Raw genomic sequence first — 15,613 nt, 5'->3', positions numbered from 1 at the left:
CAAAATAACAAGAACACAAAATTTGGCTCTCTTCCAGGGACAAACCCTCTCCACTCTTGAGAGGAAAACCCTTTGTAAGATCTCTTATTGAAGCTTCTTATTTGAACAACTGCCAAACCCTAGACCCTTGACTAGGATATCTTCCAAGCATAAGTCAAATCCTTCCTCTTTCTGCATTGTCACTTTCGACACATGGACCTTTGTCTTCCGGCACTTCTACTCCTTAGTACTTCATCCTTTTCTGTTGCTTGTCTAAGTTAGGACACCCTAGAACATCAGGGCTCCTCTACTTTACTATAAGGAGAATCTTCTTCGTTTTTCTTTTGATACCTTGTAGACCCAACTGCACATTTGAATAAGGTTGCTTATGTTGTTGCCCTCAACTGTTGTTGAATCTGCAAAATCTACTTGTTGAAGTGTGGACAGAAACCCTAGAACAGTCCTCTTTTCCTCGCTTTCTTTTCTTCCTTCTTCACTAGATGGGGAGGCCTTATAAGACTTGTTTATTAGCCCAAAACAGAGATAGATAACTTCCTGTTGTATTGACCGCAAACAGCTCCTTTCTTCCTCGCATGTGTGGTTGTTGATGCCCTAGAACACGTCTTTTCACCTTCGTTGGTTTGTCTCCTTATCTCATTGCTCTTTTAGACTTTCTTCCTTAGCTTCTTACGTCCTTCTAGTCCTCTTCTTGCTTGCGGATTTCAAAGAGAATGTGTGTCCAAATGAGGAGTGGACAACATCTATAAATAGAGGTTTGTCCCTCCTCCTTTAGGCCAACTTGACAGTTACATTATTTTCATCTTTTATATATCATTTTGCTGCTTGTAGACTTTGTTGCTACTAGGAGAGGATTTGACCAAGCTTGGAGGTGTTCCCATGACCTTGTATGATGACTTACATGATGTAACATGCCCTCAAAGAGTCTTATCATAATTACATTTTGACTTTGACTCTCTAGAAGCACTTAAGAATGTGCTTGACCTATTTTCAATGAGCAAGAAACTCATTGACAAATAATACAAAATAATTTCTCTTTTCTTGAATAAGTACAAATATCAAAATTACATTTATGAAGACCTAGCCTAGTTACATTTCCTTCAACATTCCCCAAACTCTTGAAGTTGATCCCTCATCTCAGAGATCTTCATGAAGTAGGGAGCTATTCCTTCCTTTGATATCTTCATCTTGTACAATTCATTTCTTAGAGATATCACTTCTTTGGCTATGGATACCGAGAATAGCTCTACTAGCTTATCATAAATTTCTTTTGATGTTTCAAATTTTGAGACATAAGGAATGAGAGAGTCCTTGATAGATTCTATTAGAATCCTTTGAGCTCTTGTCTCATCCTTATTATGCTTGGCTAAAGCTTGAGTTTGTTCCTTAGCAAGGGTAGTGATATTCCCTTTGACATGTTCTAGGACTTCATTTTCCTTGAGAAGTAAATCAATCCTCTTCTTCCATGCAAGAAAGTTAGTGGTGCCTACCAATTTGATGATTTCCTTGCAAAAAGACATTAATGTATATTTAGAAGGGCACATATACTTACTTGATAGATTTTGAGATGTAGTGGATTTTCTTTCACCTTGAAGACTTGATTGTTTGCCTTCCTAGGATCTTGATGTTCTTCAAGTTGCCTTCTCCAAGTGGACTTGCTTGATGATGAGATTTTCTTGGTAAGTTGTAGATGATGTTGGTCCCTTTTTTATCTAATCTTCTTTGTAGGTGCCTTTGAGTAAGGCTCTTCTTCTTGCTATGTAGTCTTCCTTGATGAATGATAGATGGTAGGCCTTCTTTTCCTTGAGTAGATTTGGCTTGATGCTTCAACCTTGAAGATGTCTTTCCTTGATGAGGTTTCTTAAGTTGCCCTTTCTTGATGTGTCACCTTAGCTCTGATACCATGTTGAAGAATCTAGGGCAATTAGGTGTAGAGTGATGCTTCGAGACTGGAAAACAATTTGTGAAGTCTTTTTACAATTTGTCTTTATTAGCTTAATCTTCTTCTTCTCTTATTAATGCATGTGTGTGTGCTTCATCAAACTACTATCAAAACATAAAACAAGAACACAATATGTTGGCTCTTTGCCAAGGCCAAAACCTCTCTTCTCTTGAGAGGAAAACCCTTCAGTAAGTTTTCTCTTATTAAAGCTTATTTCTTGATCAATGTCAAACCCTAGACCCTTGACTAGAATATCGTCCAAGCACAAATCAAGTCCTTCCTTTTCTCTGCACTATGTTTCCCTAGCAATTTGTCCACCTCCTTTCGACACTTTGTTCCTCGACACTTTGTCCTTCTTACGACACTTCGTTCTTCCCTCCACTGTTAGTAGACCTTCTAGAAAAGATACTTATCTTTTGTACTTAGTGATATCCTTCACCTAAGGATACTCCTCTTGATCAACTAAATCCCTTCTTGATGTATAGTGGTGGGCTTAGTGTGACAGCACTGCAGCCCTAATTCTTGCACGTGTGAGAGGTATCCTAGAGAATTAGGGTCCTTTTACCTTCGATAGAGAGAGAAACTTCTTTGCTTGACTTGAGAGGCCTTGTAGGCCTAATTTCTAACCCAAACAATGATGAACATGTGACTGTGACCTTACTGTTGATATAACCGTAGACTATCCTATCTTTTCTCACACGTGTGACTGTATTAACCCTAAAAAACAATCCTTAACTCTTCGGTGGTGACTTCTCCTTCTTTGTTGCCCTTGGAGACTCTTCTTTCATCTTGCTACTACCCTTTTCTTGCCTCCTTACTTCGCAGATTTCAGAGATGTGAATGTGTTGTCTTTGGAGGAGTGGACAACCTCTATATCTAGAGGATTATCCCTCCTTTAGGCTGACTTGCTGCCTCGCTGCCTTGACTTCCTTTGCTTCGATGGGTGCTTTTAATGGTGCCATTTCTTCTTTTGATGGAGGAGACTTGACTTTGCTTGGAGGTGACTTCTTTGACTCTTATACACAATGTAACATACCCTTAAGGTCTTTAGCATAATTCTTTCGACCTTTTGATTTACCTATAGCACTTTAACATGTGCTAGACCTACTTCAATGAGCAAGAAACTCATTGACATACATCATAAAAAAAAATATTTCTTTTCTTAGATAAATACAAATATCAAAAGTACATTTATGAAGACCGAACCTAGTTACATTTCCTTCAACATAACAATCTAGCCTTATTAAAAATAACAATTCTAAAGAGAGATATTATGATTGCATGGACTGACAAAGACTATCGTCAGCGACATGGACCGTAGATCCATGGGAGGATTTTGGCAAGAGTTGTTCAGATTGGTTGGGATATAGTTAACGATGAGTACTAGTTACCACATACAGACAGAGGGGCAAACCAAGATAGATAACAAATGGTTGGAGGGTTATCTAAGGAACTCTGTTAGGCTAGTAGAAAGCTTGGATAAAGTGGTTACACTTAAGAAAGCATTGTTATAACACCACTTATCACATGTTGATTAGGATGACACCCTTCAGAGCCTTGTATGGGTATGATGCACCATTGTTTGTGGATCGGATGTTTGGAGACAGTGAGGCACCTAGAGCTAAGGATTGGATTCGGGAGAGCCAGCACACACTGCGAATCCTCAAAAAGATAATTTTATAGATGGATCAGAATCAACAAAAGGTTTATGCACATAGGCATCAGAGCATTGCTTTGAGGTGGGGGACTTTATATATTTTCGTCTATCGCCCTACCGGCAATCATCACTTAAAATGAAAGAGGCGGAGAAATTGAAACCCAAACTCTATGGACCCACAAGATTTCGAGCCATATAGGAGAGGTGGCATATGAGTTAAAGCCCCAAAAGGGTTGCAAGATACATAATGTCTTCCATATTTCATGCCTCAAGAAATCCCTAGGGTAGCACATCATCACTTCTATTGAGCTTCCACCATTGGACAAAGAAGGCAATTGATTTTGTGGTTCCAAAAGATATTTTGGAGATAAGGGAACAAGGGCTAAGAAGCAAGACCGTCAAAGAGTACTTGGTTAAATGGAAGAATTTACTTATCGAAAATGCCACATTGGAAGGGGAACAGGGGTTTGAACATCTTGGATTAAGATTGCTTAAGGACAAGCAATCTTAGACGAGGAGAACTGCAATGTCCCCATCCGCTTAGGAGACATAAGGGGAAGATTCTGCTAGCCTAATTAAATTTCCATACACTAGGACAGGAAAATTAATCAAAAGAACACATTTCCCCTAGGAAAACACCTTATAAAAACTAAAGTGGAGAAAAAGGGACATGGGTCTAAGTTAATGAAAAGTGACTTTCAAATTATAAAGTGAGAAAACCAACTAAAATGACTTTATTAAATGAAAGGTAAAAGGGTGAAGGGCAAGCCGCCAAAGAATACCAAGGAGCTCGTAGCATACGAACTGATACTTTAGGTAAAATCCAAGTGAGTTACAGAAGAAAGAAAAATGAGGATTGTCTCTTCATTCTAGCATTTGATCCCTTGAAAAATAGATTTTTGGAGAGCTCTTGAGAAGAGAGTCTAGGGTTTTGGAAACCTTCATTCTAATTGTTAGTTTCGATATTGAAACTATACAACTTAGCTGGTATTGGAGCATAATCACTCAGGTTACGACATTTCACCTCATTGTTGACGAGGAATAAGACTTTGGCAAATATGGGGCAGATCTGGAAATGTCATCAATTGATTTTATAACCAGTCTTTTGGAATTCTCTATTCTCTCTAACAGATTGAGTTTATTCTCATTATGCATGGCCATTCACTGGATGAACGGGCTGATAATAGGGGGCCGAGTTCATACCTTTCAAGAGGCCAAGTTCTTTCTCTCATATCAGGCCGAGGGCTTATCTTCTTTTCATGTCGAGTTGATCCAGCTCAAGACCGAGTTCCTTCTCGTTAGCAGGTCGAAAGTATTCCTTATAGGAGGGTCAAGAACATTGTTTATGAAGGGGCCAAATGCCATTCTTGCTAGTTGAGTTTACAGTCAAAAAATATTCCTGTTCTATGGGGCTGAATTTACCTTTTGAGGGATGAGTTCTATGTCTATGGGAGCTAAATGTTAATACTATGTATGGGAGAAAAATTATGAGTTGTGCGTACCAGATTTGAAGGTTGAACCTGTACTGTCAATAATTTTGAAGGTAGCCATTTATTGCTAATACTTTTCCGAGTTATTTTCAGAAGGCAAATAGGAGTTATATTCTTGGTGCAAGTGTATTTCAATGGTATGTACATTTCTGGGTTTAATACAAACTATATATTGTTGTTGTCTTTTGGTATCTACTTGACACTATATTACATGTTTTAAAATAAACTACACAAATAATGCACCTACAGCCGTATGCATACAAACAGTATGACGAAACACCTCAATGACAAACAAGCTCAGAGATTTTAGTAAGAATTTCGAGATATTCCAAGGGGGTGTCTTAGGGGTGTCTTATAATGGTTGAGATTAGATTTCAACTTCACTTGACATCAATGGTTGAGATTCATCTAATTCACTAATGCAAATAACCTTTGCATTTCATTAGATTAACTCACCTTTTCTTATAAAAAGCAATTACTTTAATAAATCACTTAATTAAAGTAATTTGCTAAGGTTAAATCTCTTGAATGACTTCCACATGTCCAGACATTCAAACCTGTGCAGAAATACCTGTCTGATGCTACTATCCTCAACAAGAAGCAAGACTTCAACTAGGGGGAATTTATCTCAACTGAGATTTCTCACCAGTGGTCTGAATTCAAAGTACCAAGACCTTTTATATGTCATCCAATCAGAGCATTGCCTAGGCTTTTTCTAATATCTTCGAAAAATTGATACTACAAGGTGACAATGGACATAGGGATTGGTTATTTGAAATGGTTTGAACTGTCATTATTCTGAAACAAATAAATTTATAGGAACAGAAAAACAAAAGTGAACACAATTTACTTCTTCGTTTGTAAGCCCACAAGCATCCGTCCAACTCCTCTGTTTCTGATCAAGTGTATTAAATTAGAATAAATAAATAAAAAACAAAGAAAAAAATTGCACTAAATAAACTATTAAAATAACTGTGACACCAGAAAGCTGTGAACCACTAAATGGAAGGAAAGATATAATATTATAATAGTTTCCTTCAAGAAACAAACATCCAGAATGTCTTCAGAATACTAATCTTGGGAAAGAATTTACCATTCCATGAAATTTGATAATATCCAGCACTTGACAAATTACAAATTGATGGTGATATTCGTTCCAATGATTACAAAAAAAAAATCATGATACACACTGACAGCAGACCGAAAGTGACTAAGAGCTTTGATAGGGATTTTTTTAAAGAGTTCCACGCAAAACCTTTACAGATTTGACTTTCGGGAGGGAAATAGCTGTTATGGGTGATAATTAGAATGGCTATAGCACACAGGCTGTGTGCTGGAAGTCCACGTTGACAGTGAAGACAAACAATTCCCAATAAATACATGCTCTTTGTTAAAAATGATTCTGAGAGAAATAAATATATGACCTCGAGATTGAAAAGGCTTGTGAGCTTCACAATTTCAGGCAGTTATAGGAAGCTTGCTAAAATATTGAAGAGACTTGGAAAACACCAGTTTATTGCTTATCATCGTACACTCAAGGGTACTGGCATAGCAGTTAATTTCTTAAATACAATGGGATAGCTCAAAGAAATAAGGCCTGAAAAAACTACACCTATCTTTCTACTTATCCAGTAGCTTTGTTCACTCACCATAAGCTGCCTTCAATTCATGCCTTTCTCTGACATTTTTGAGCTTCCTACAACTTCACTTTCTCTGTTTTTCTGTCACTTTCCACTTCTCTGTTCATGAACCATTCAGCTTGCTTGTATGAACTAATTAGCTCTTCATGTCTCCTCCTTTCAGAATCTAGCTGCTCCTTTGCTTGCTTAAGAACCTTTTGCATTCTTACTTCAGAATTGACCACTTCCTCCTTTGCCACTGTTAATTCCAAATTTAACCTCTGAACCAGTGAGACAGAGTCTTTCTCCTTTCTCTGAGAATTATTGAGTTCTGCTTGTAAATGAGTAAATTTCTTGTGTAGATTATTGAACTTTAACTGTGACTGTACCAACATCTCATTCTGCCTTGCAATTTTTTCAGTTTTGCATCTTGCATCTTCCTCAAATTTGCTTGCTCTTCTCCTCTCAACTGCTGCAGCTTCTTGTGTGTTTTGAAGCTGAAACTTTAACTCTTCAATAACTGATTGTGATGACAATAAACTTTGCTGGAGAGATTGAATCTCAGAGACAAGAGAAGCAACATGGTTCAACAATTTTTTGTTCTCAGTTGATAGAGTTCTGAGCTCCTCGCTTTGAAGATTTGATAATTTATCCTTTTCCAACGCCGCATCCTGGAGTTTCTTGATGGAGATTTCCTTATCATCGATCTCCTTCATATGCACTAATAACTGCTTCTCTATTTCATGTTGAATCAATCGCAGACATTCAATTTCCTTTTTAGCAGAATTAAGTTCAGTGTTGGCAACAGCAAGCTTGCAAAGTGCATCCTCCAGGGAACTCTCAATTTCTGTTGAATTATGCTGAGCTTCAGTGTGGAACTGCCTCTTATGCTTTAAGTTCTCTTCTAGTCTTTCCAGAGTCACCTTAGGTTCTTTAACTGCAGGACCGTGCCTCTCATTCTCAATAGAGGCAGTTGAAGGTTCAGCTAAAATTTCTTGGAAAGCATCAAGTACTACAGTTTTCTCGGCCAACGCCTTCTCTAGCTGTGCAAGTTGGTCTGCAAGACTCTTCTTTGTAGCATCTGCCTCAGCTTTCATCCAACTATACTCTTCTTCATATTGAAGCAAAGCCTCTACATGATGTTCAATGCCAGCCTGTATTTCCTGCTCTGCAGCTCCAAGCTTTTCATTCAACAAATCTACTTGACTTTCCAGCTCTGAACATTTTGCATGCAAGTGAACCTCTCTATCCTGGGAATTCCGTAATTGCTCCTCCAGCTGCTTCATGACCTGAGATAAACAAAAGGCAAAGTATATAAATAAAAGGTCATTTAATGCACAAGGATTGACTGAAAAGTAATAGCAGGCAGCCATTAACGAGTAGCCTCCTGTATTTTGATCAATTTCACATCAGCAACCTTAGTTTTACTGAAGGAATTATTAGAATAGGGTTCATTCCCATGACCTGATAAATTAAATAAAGTTTGGCTGTTCCTTAAAGCAGCTCACGATCTACCCAACAAAAGTTTGATTTATTCCAGCATATTTAGAGAGGCCATTTAATTTAATTTTGTCACAGCATCAAATGGCCCTCTGTACTTTAATTAGTTCTCTTAATTCATATCAGTTAATCATAGTGAAAATATGAATATTTATCAAACTGCAGTAGTTTAACAAACATGACTCATGGTCACTTTTGCAAAAAAGGCCTTTCGTAAATCTACTGTACCTTTACAATCATAATCATAATAATAATAATGGAGGAAATTTTCAAAAATTGAAATAGAATATATTTCACTAATTTCATAACATAAACTATTTTTTTTCTTTTAAGCCTCAAGCAGCGGTCATGTGTTCAATCCCTGTAAATTTTCTCACGCCTCTATGACAATGTTCAGATACATAGATTGGATTTGTGTGACGTTAAGTCTGTTATTACTCATGTACATGACAGGCTTTCAGCATTTTTTAGTTGCACTTAGCAGACATATCTTGATGGCACAGGTAATCAGTTTTCATATACAGTCAAGGGTTATTTTATGGCTGCACAGAATCGTATAATATCTAGAATCTTGAAAATTTACTTCCTATATTTGCTTCTGCTGAAAATTTACGAGTTAAAATTCTAATGTATTTCTTATTTAGTATTTCTCTTCAGCTTCTTCCTCATGACGTTCAGAGGTATGAAAGAGGCATCCTTCCTGGATGACTATGACAAAATCCAGAATGGTATCTTCACAAGTCTGAAGCACTGGCTCCCAAAGCTATAGAAACTTTTCAATCAATACCTTAATGGAAGGGATGCCTTTAGGTTCATGCAAATATTCAACCCTCTCTCCTTGATCTGTCCCAAGAGAGTAAATGAATAACCTCGTGAGAGCATCCTCATGAACCACATTGACCTCTGAAGCAGTGGTCACTAATTTCATAACATAAACTATTTTTTTCTTTTAAGCCTCAAGCAGTGGTCATGTGTTCAATCCCTGTAAATTTTCTCACACCTCTATGACAATGTTCAGATACATAGATTGGATTTGTGTGACATTAGGTCGGTTATTACTCATGGAACATGACAGGCATTCAGCATTTTTTAGTTGCACTTAGCAGACATATCTTGATGGCACAGGTAATCAGTTTTCATATACAGTCGAGGGTTATTTTATGGATGCACAGAATCATATAATATCTAGAATCTTGAAAACTTACTTCCTATGTTTGCTTCTGCTGAAAATTTACGAGTTAAAATTCTAAGTATTTCTTATTCAGTATTTCTCTTCAGCTTCTTCCTCATGACCTTCAGAGGTACGAAAGAGGCATCCTTCCTGGAGGACTATGACAAAATCCAGAATGGTATCTTCACAAGGCTGAAGCATTGGCTCCCAAAGATCAAGAAATTTTTCAATCAACACCTTAATGGAAGGGATGCCTTTAGGTTCATGCGAATATTCAACCCACTCTCCTTGATCTGTCCCAGGAGAGTAAATGAATAACCTCGTGAGAGCATCCTCATGAACCACATTGACCTCTGAAGCATACTTGATGAATTTTACAACATGATCCATAGCTGAAGAAATATCACCATCAAATTTTGGAATATTTGTCATACAATCTGTACCATAACAATTAAGATATCCAGGAATATTCTTAACATCCAGAGCAAGGTACATTTCATGCAAATCCCAAGGAGCCATGTCCTTGAATCTTGTTTGACAATCAATTGTGGAGTCGCTAGGGTGAACTCAAAATGCCTTGAAAGATGCTTGCTTCACTCTACAAGCATGGAATTATTTAATTCTCAATGAAGAACTAGGTCTTCGTTCTTCCAAAGGAGTCGCCAAATGAGTAGATTTATCTTTGTCTATAGGATAAACTCAATCAAGAAAATGAAGCTTAGACTTCGGATTATGAGGTTGACTCAACTCCTCCCAAAAATGGCACCAAAAATGTTGGCGCAAGATCTAGTAGGCCTTGTGAGGGGGCTCACAAGGCAAGGGCCAGACCTTGTTGCAACAAAGAGGGAGATGATCATTGTCACCTCAGCAAAATTAATCCTGCTCTTTAGTGGAATTTCACCACAAGGGAGGCTTGGACTCAACTCCTCCCCAGAAATGGCATCAAAAATGTTGGTGCAAGATCTAGTAGGCCTTGTGAGGGGGCTCACAAGGCAAGGGCCACACCTTGTTGCAACAACGAGGGAGATTATCATTGTCACCTCAGCAAAATTCATCCTGCTCTTTAGTGGAATTTCACCACAAGGGAGGCTTCCCAATGATCATTGATGAAAAAATTTCAAAATTCTAAGTTACAGGATTCAAGGTGATGAAGATATAGGGTAGGTTAAGAAACTCAATGATGGAAAAAGGCTCAATTCCTCTTGGTAAGGAGCAATGTATCATGCACCTAGACTAGATAAAGAACTAAATGATCTAGGGTTTCTTGATATGCAATAACAAAGGAATACCTAGACACATAGAAGTCAAAGAAAGAAATGGTTTACTAAGAGAATAGGTCAACAAAGTAATACAACAAGCTCTCAAAATAAGCCTCAAGTTGAAGTTATGATAGGGTTAGGGTTTCAAAGGCACAAACTTGTTAGAGAAGGATGACATTAGCCCTCCAAGGGGAAGTTTTACCATGAAAAAGGCTAGATTTTACATTAAACAAAATTACAAAGATAAGACTTAGGCTTTTATTCCTCCAACACTCATCCACAAAGCCCTAGATCAATTCGTCCCTAGGAGAAAACCCTAGTGGCTTGCCTTAAAAGGCTTAGGAAAATAAAAGAAAGAAAAATTTAGTTTTTCAAGGTTTTCTTATCAACGCAAATTTTTGCCAATGCCTAATCCTACTTGAGTGATAGATGACAAATGATTGGAGTAAGGAGGGAAAACTCTTTTTCCCACTTAATAAAACCTTAACTATATTTGTTGTGAGGGGAGAAATTAAATAGGAGATGCACACAAGGAGTTATCCTATCGATTTCAAGAAAGAAATATTCAACATGCAAAAATTAACCAAGATTCTCCATAAATAATTTTCATTTAGACAAGGATCATAGAAAAACCCTAGAAAGAATCTAATTACATGTAAAATAATGAATAATCTGCAACAAACTTATAATTTTTCTATGAAAAGACCACCTTTCAATCCCAAAAAGACATCTCCAATACATAAGCTAATCTCCAATAGCAAAAAGCTTCAAAAAATCACATCTCCACAAGTATCAAGTTACACAAAGGCTAAGTCGAGCTCTAAAAAAGAGGTTGAAACTCAAGTGTGTTGATCAATAAAATCAAGTGAGTGATCCTCTATATATATGAGACCTATCACTCACATTTACAAAACAGCGTTAGCCTACAAGCCCTATAACAAGTATAATTTTGAGTGTTTATCAAGATAAGGGGTTACAAGCCAACCCCATAGCTCACAATAATAAAAGTACACCATAAACGCCCGCACGTGTGGGTTGATAGCATCTATAAGCATGATGTTGTGCCCTTTTTGTGCAATAAATGTTTCGAAATTGCATGGATGGGATAGGGGAACACACCATCATCGTAATCAAATCCAATCCTTGAGGGGAAGTCCTCAAGAAGTGCCTCAAACCCTTCCAAGGGTCAAAACCATGTTGTAGGTGCCCTATGTCACCTACTCAAGGGCTAGAAGTGTGACGTGGCATCCTCTATCTCTAGCGTTGGGGTCCCACATGCTAGTACAAGCCCTCCCTCATCATCCTGGGGAGGACCATTATCATCTAGACTCAGGATCAAGTCATGCCCATCAAACAATATTAAGGCCAACCTGGGGGCATGTTGGGTCTGTTGGGTACATCATCAAGAATCTCCAACACCAAGCAAGGGGAGCTCAACGTTCAAACATCTGGGGGTGCTCTTGTTAGAAAATCGAAAAGGCAAAAAGATTTTCTTATCTTGATAATTACTGGTGATGTATTTTCGTTCTTATTGACTTCTTTTATGTCTTTTTTATCTTCTTATCATCAAGTAACTACCAAAACATAAATACATGAAAATCAAAACAACAAGGACACAAGTTGTAGGCTCTCATCAAGGGCAAAACCCCTCTCCTAGGGGAAAACCCAACGAAATTATCTTCTTCTTTCAAGAACCAAATCAAATGAGGCAACCAAGACCCTTAGACAACAACAAGTCCTCCTCCAATCCACCAAGTCAACCTTTCAAGAATATTAGTCAACTATAGTCAATTTCTAAAAGAGCCAACATAAGTCAACCCTTCCAACGAGGGTTTCGGCCCTCTCTGCAACTTATGAACTTCAGCTTGCAACACTTTTGGACCTACAATAACCCTAACAACTCGCACGTGCGACAAAAACAAAGATATTTTCAATCTCTTTTGCTTGACAATAGTTCCTTCATTCCTTGCTAGGGTTAATCTTCTCTTTTCCTCAACTTTGCACTCCTTTTACTTCACCAAAATTGCAGATCGAATTCCTTGCTTAGATAATACCACAATAGGTCGAATACATCTCTTATTTATAGTCTTCAAGTATCGACGAATTCCCTTAATGAGGCCGACTTGTTAAGAGCAGGAGGTTGACTTGGTGGAGGAGGTCGACTTGGTGGAGGAGGCTCATATTACATTTTTGACATGCAAATAAATTTCTACTTTGATACAATAAGCCCAAGAAGGGTCTAATACAAACATGACAATGACAATGACTCATGACACAACCCTAGGAGCACACAATGGGTACTTAGGCCTAGAAAAATAATAGAATAAGCATGAAATCGTGCTTTATAAAAATAATTTTTCTTTTGATCTTTACAATAATTTTCTTTTCTTTTAACAAATACATATGAATTACATCATGTCAAGATCTAGACAACAATTATGAAGACCAATACTAATTACATTTTCAATAGCTCTGAGGTGTCAAACATTTGTTGGAGTCATCAAAGTGCCTAATGCTCTGCCCTGGAGGGGCAACACTGCGTTCGCAAGGTCATCATTGCTCTCTAGAAATGTCAAATAACCTGGGCATGATGTGTAGTGGAGACATGAAATGTGTCGTTAATGCCTTTGTTGTGTTAGTTTTTTAATATGGTACCAGTGGACAGATTGTCTAGTCTCAGATTGTGTCTAAGAGGCTAAGGAACACGAGTTCTCCAAAACCCAGAAAAGGTTTCGCGAGAAATGACTTGGAAACACCTTAATTAAATTAATTAGCCATAATTAAATATTCCTAAGTCTAACTTTGGAAAAGTGGAGAATTAAAAGGAATTAATTAAGGAAGTTCAATTTTTCTCTAGAGGCTTCTATTGATGAAGTCAAATTGATCTTAACCATCGGATGAGATGTAATCATGGTCGTTGAGACTTCAACGATAGATTATAAGAGCAAGTTGAAGGGATTGGAGAAGAGACAGTTCATGAGTCAAGCAATTCAACTACCAAGTTGCAAGTATTCAGCAACGGCACAATTGAAGCTAGAGAAAGCATCAGAGTAAGGGTTTCAACAGAGATTTGAGAGCAGGAGTCTAGAGGAGTTTTCCTCAATATTTTCCAGTGTTTGGAGACGAGAAAGAAGAGGTCGAATTCATCTGCAAAGGAGGTTGAATACATTAGTGCGAGTTAGCCAGTTTACCCAATGCGAGTTGGAGGAGGAGCCAAATTTCCGTTGCGAGTTGTCACATCAGTGTCTGAGAGGCAGAGTGAGTGGGTTTCAAATGCAGAGGGAGGTTAGATGACTTGCTTGGAGGGTTGTACGATTTCTCCACAACTAGATATGTGCATTCCAGCAAAAAGTGTGAATTCCAGGAGGTGTGAATGGCTAAGATAGGCCAGATTAGTTGCAAAGGGAGACAAGGGAGAAGAATCTAGGGCAGTTAGAGTTAATGAGATTCTTCTTGCATGATAACTATTTGTGATATATTTAACTTTACTTCTTAGCACAATCTTCACTTGTTATCATTATTAGAGTGTGTCTTCTTAGTTCATCAAATAGCTACCAAAAACAAAGAGACAAGAAAACATGATGTTGGCTTTTTGCCAGGGCCAAAACCTCTCCCACTTGGAGAGGAAAACCCGCCAAAAATTCTTCTTATAGAGATTCCAATTGACGAATACCAAGACCATGACCCTTGACCTATGATGCCACTCCAAGACCAAGACACCAATCCTCTTCTTTGTCACTACTGAGATCATCTTCATCACTGCTGAGATCATCTTCATCATTGCTGCTTCACTAAGGTCATCATTATTGCATTACAATAGTACCATTGTTGCACCTTCATCTAGATGATTGTTGCACTTTCACTGAGATCATCACCATGTCAACTAGGTCTCTATAATGACCTTGTCTTCATCGAGATCATGACTGTTTTTACATGATTACTTCTATGAGAGTATAGTTGTAATTAGAATATATGTCAAGACAGAGAACATTATTGTAGGATCACAGAGGTTCTTATCATTACAATGAGACTGTGACTGTGAGTATGTCAAGAGTGTATTATTCTCTTCATAACAGGTATGTCGACATTGTGTGTGCTACTGTGGGATCATCGTTATCCTTAACCATGCCGAGACAGTAATACTGAGATCCTTCTCATCACATATATGCAAACACTGTTGATATCCACTGAGACTGGGATAGTATTCGTCCTGCACCAAGATCTTCCTACACCGAGACTGTTTCAGAGACATCCGAAAATGTGTCCTCCTATAAGGCGGATTGCAGATTCTTGTACTTGTCCGAGATTTCAGAGATCTAAGTTGCAGAGAGATGTCTGAAATTCCTTCACTGTAATTTTGAATTTAAATGCCTATTTATAGTGGATTGACCCACGTATTAAGTCGACATGACCAAGTGAATTGTTGTGTCTCCTTTTTGAGCTGACATGACTGCTTTTACATCGTTTTGTTGGTCGACTGCTTCAAGAGGATTGTGCTTGTCTTGGAGGGCTGACCTAGACTCTAGGTTGACTCATATACATTACATATATGCTCAAGAAGAACTCTCTAACATTTTCTTTGACTTTCCTATAGCACTTCAAAATGTGCTAGACCTATGTAATGAGCAAGAAACTCAATTTATAATTTAAAAAAATAATATTTCTTTTCTTTTACAAGTACAAAGATCAAAATTATATTTATGAAGACCGAACCTAGTTACACTTTCTTCAACACTCCCTCTTAACTAGGGAAGTATTCATAATGGTACTTGGTCATTCTCAATCTGAAGAATTTCTTAGAAGAAGAATCGGATTGGTAACCCATTTGTATAGCATCATAGTAACCAACATTGTTTCCACAGCAAGGCCTTGACTGACAGTGCTATCTCTCATCAGATCAAAGCACAATGTTGGTGAGACTAATGATTATAGACACCTTCATCATTGTCTCTCAAGGTACACACCCACCCGAGTGTTC

At 37.8% G+C, this 15,613-nt stretch overlaps 1 protein-coding gene across 1 annotated transcript in view; it reads right to left on the bottom strand.

Annotated features, from left to right (window-relative positions):
* Positions 1 to 6,144: 6,144 nt before the first annotated feature.
* The window catches only part of LOC149185216 (uncharacterized), a 241,839-nt gene continuing 232,370 nt past the window's right edge, over positions 6,145 to 15,613 (bottom strand). Inside the window, exon 10 of the mRNA XM_089415588.1 lies at positions 6,145 to 7,994. Coding sequence (XP_089271714.1) covers positions 6,783 to 7,994 — 1,212 coding nt within the window. The 3' untranslated portion in view covers positions 6,145 to 6,782. The remainder of the gene's footprint in view (positions 7,995 to 15,613) is intronic.

This window comes from Pinus tabuliformis, chromosome 3_2, assembly GCF_031772625.1.
Source record: "Pinus tabuliformis cultivar Carrire ecotype Pingquan chromosome 3_2, CPIR1, whole genome shotgun sequence".
NCBI lineage: Eukaryota > Viridiplantae > Streptophyta > Pinopsida > Pinales > Pinaceae > Pinus > Pinus tabuliformis.
This window is presented reverse-complemented; position numbering and strand designations above follow the sequence as displayed.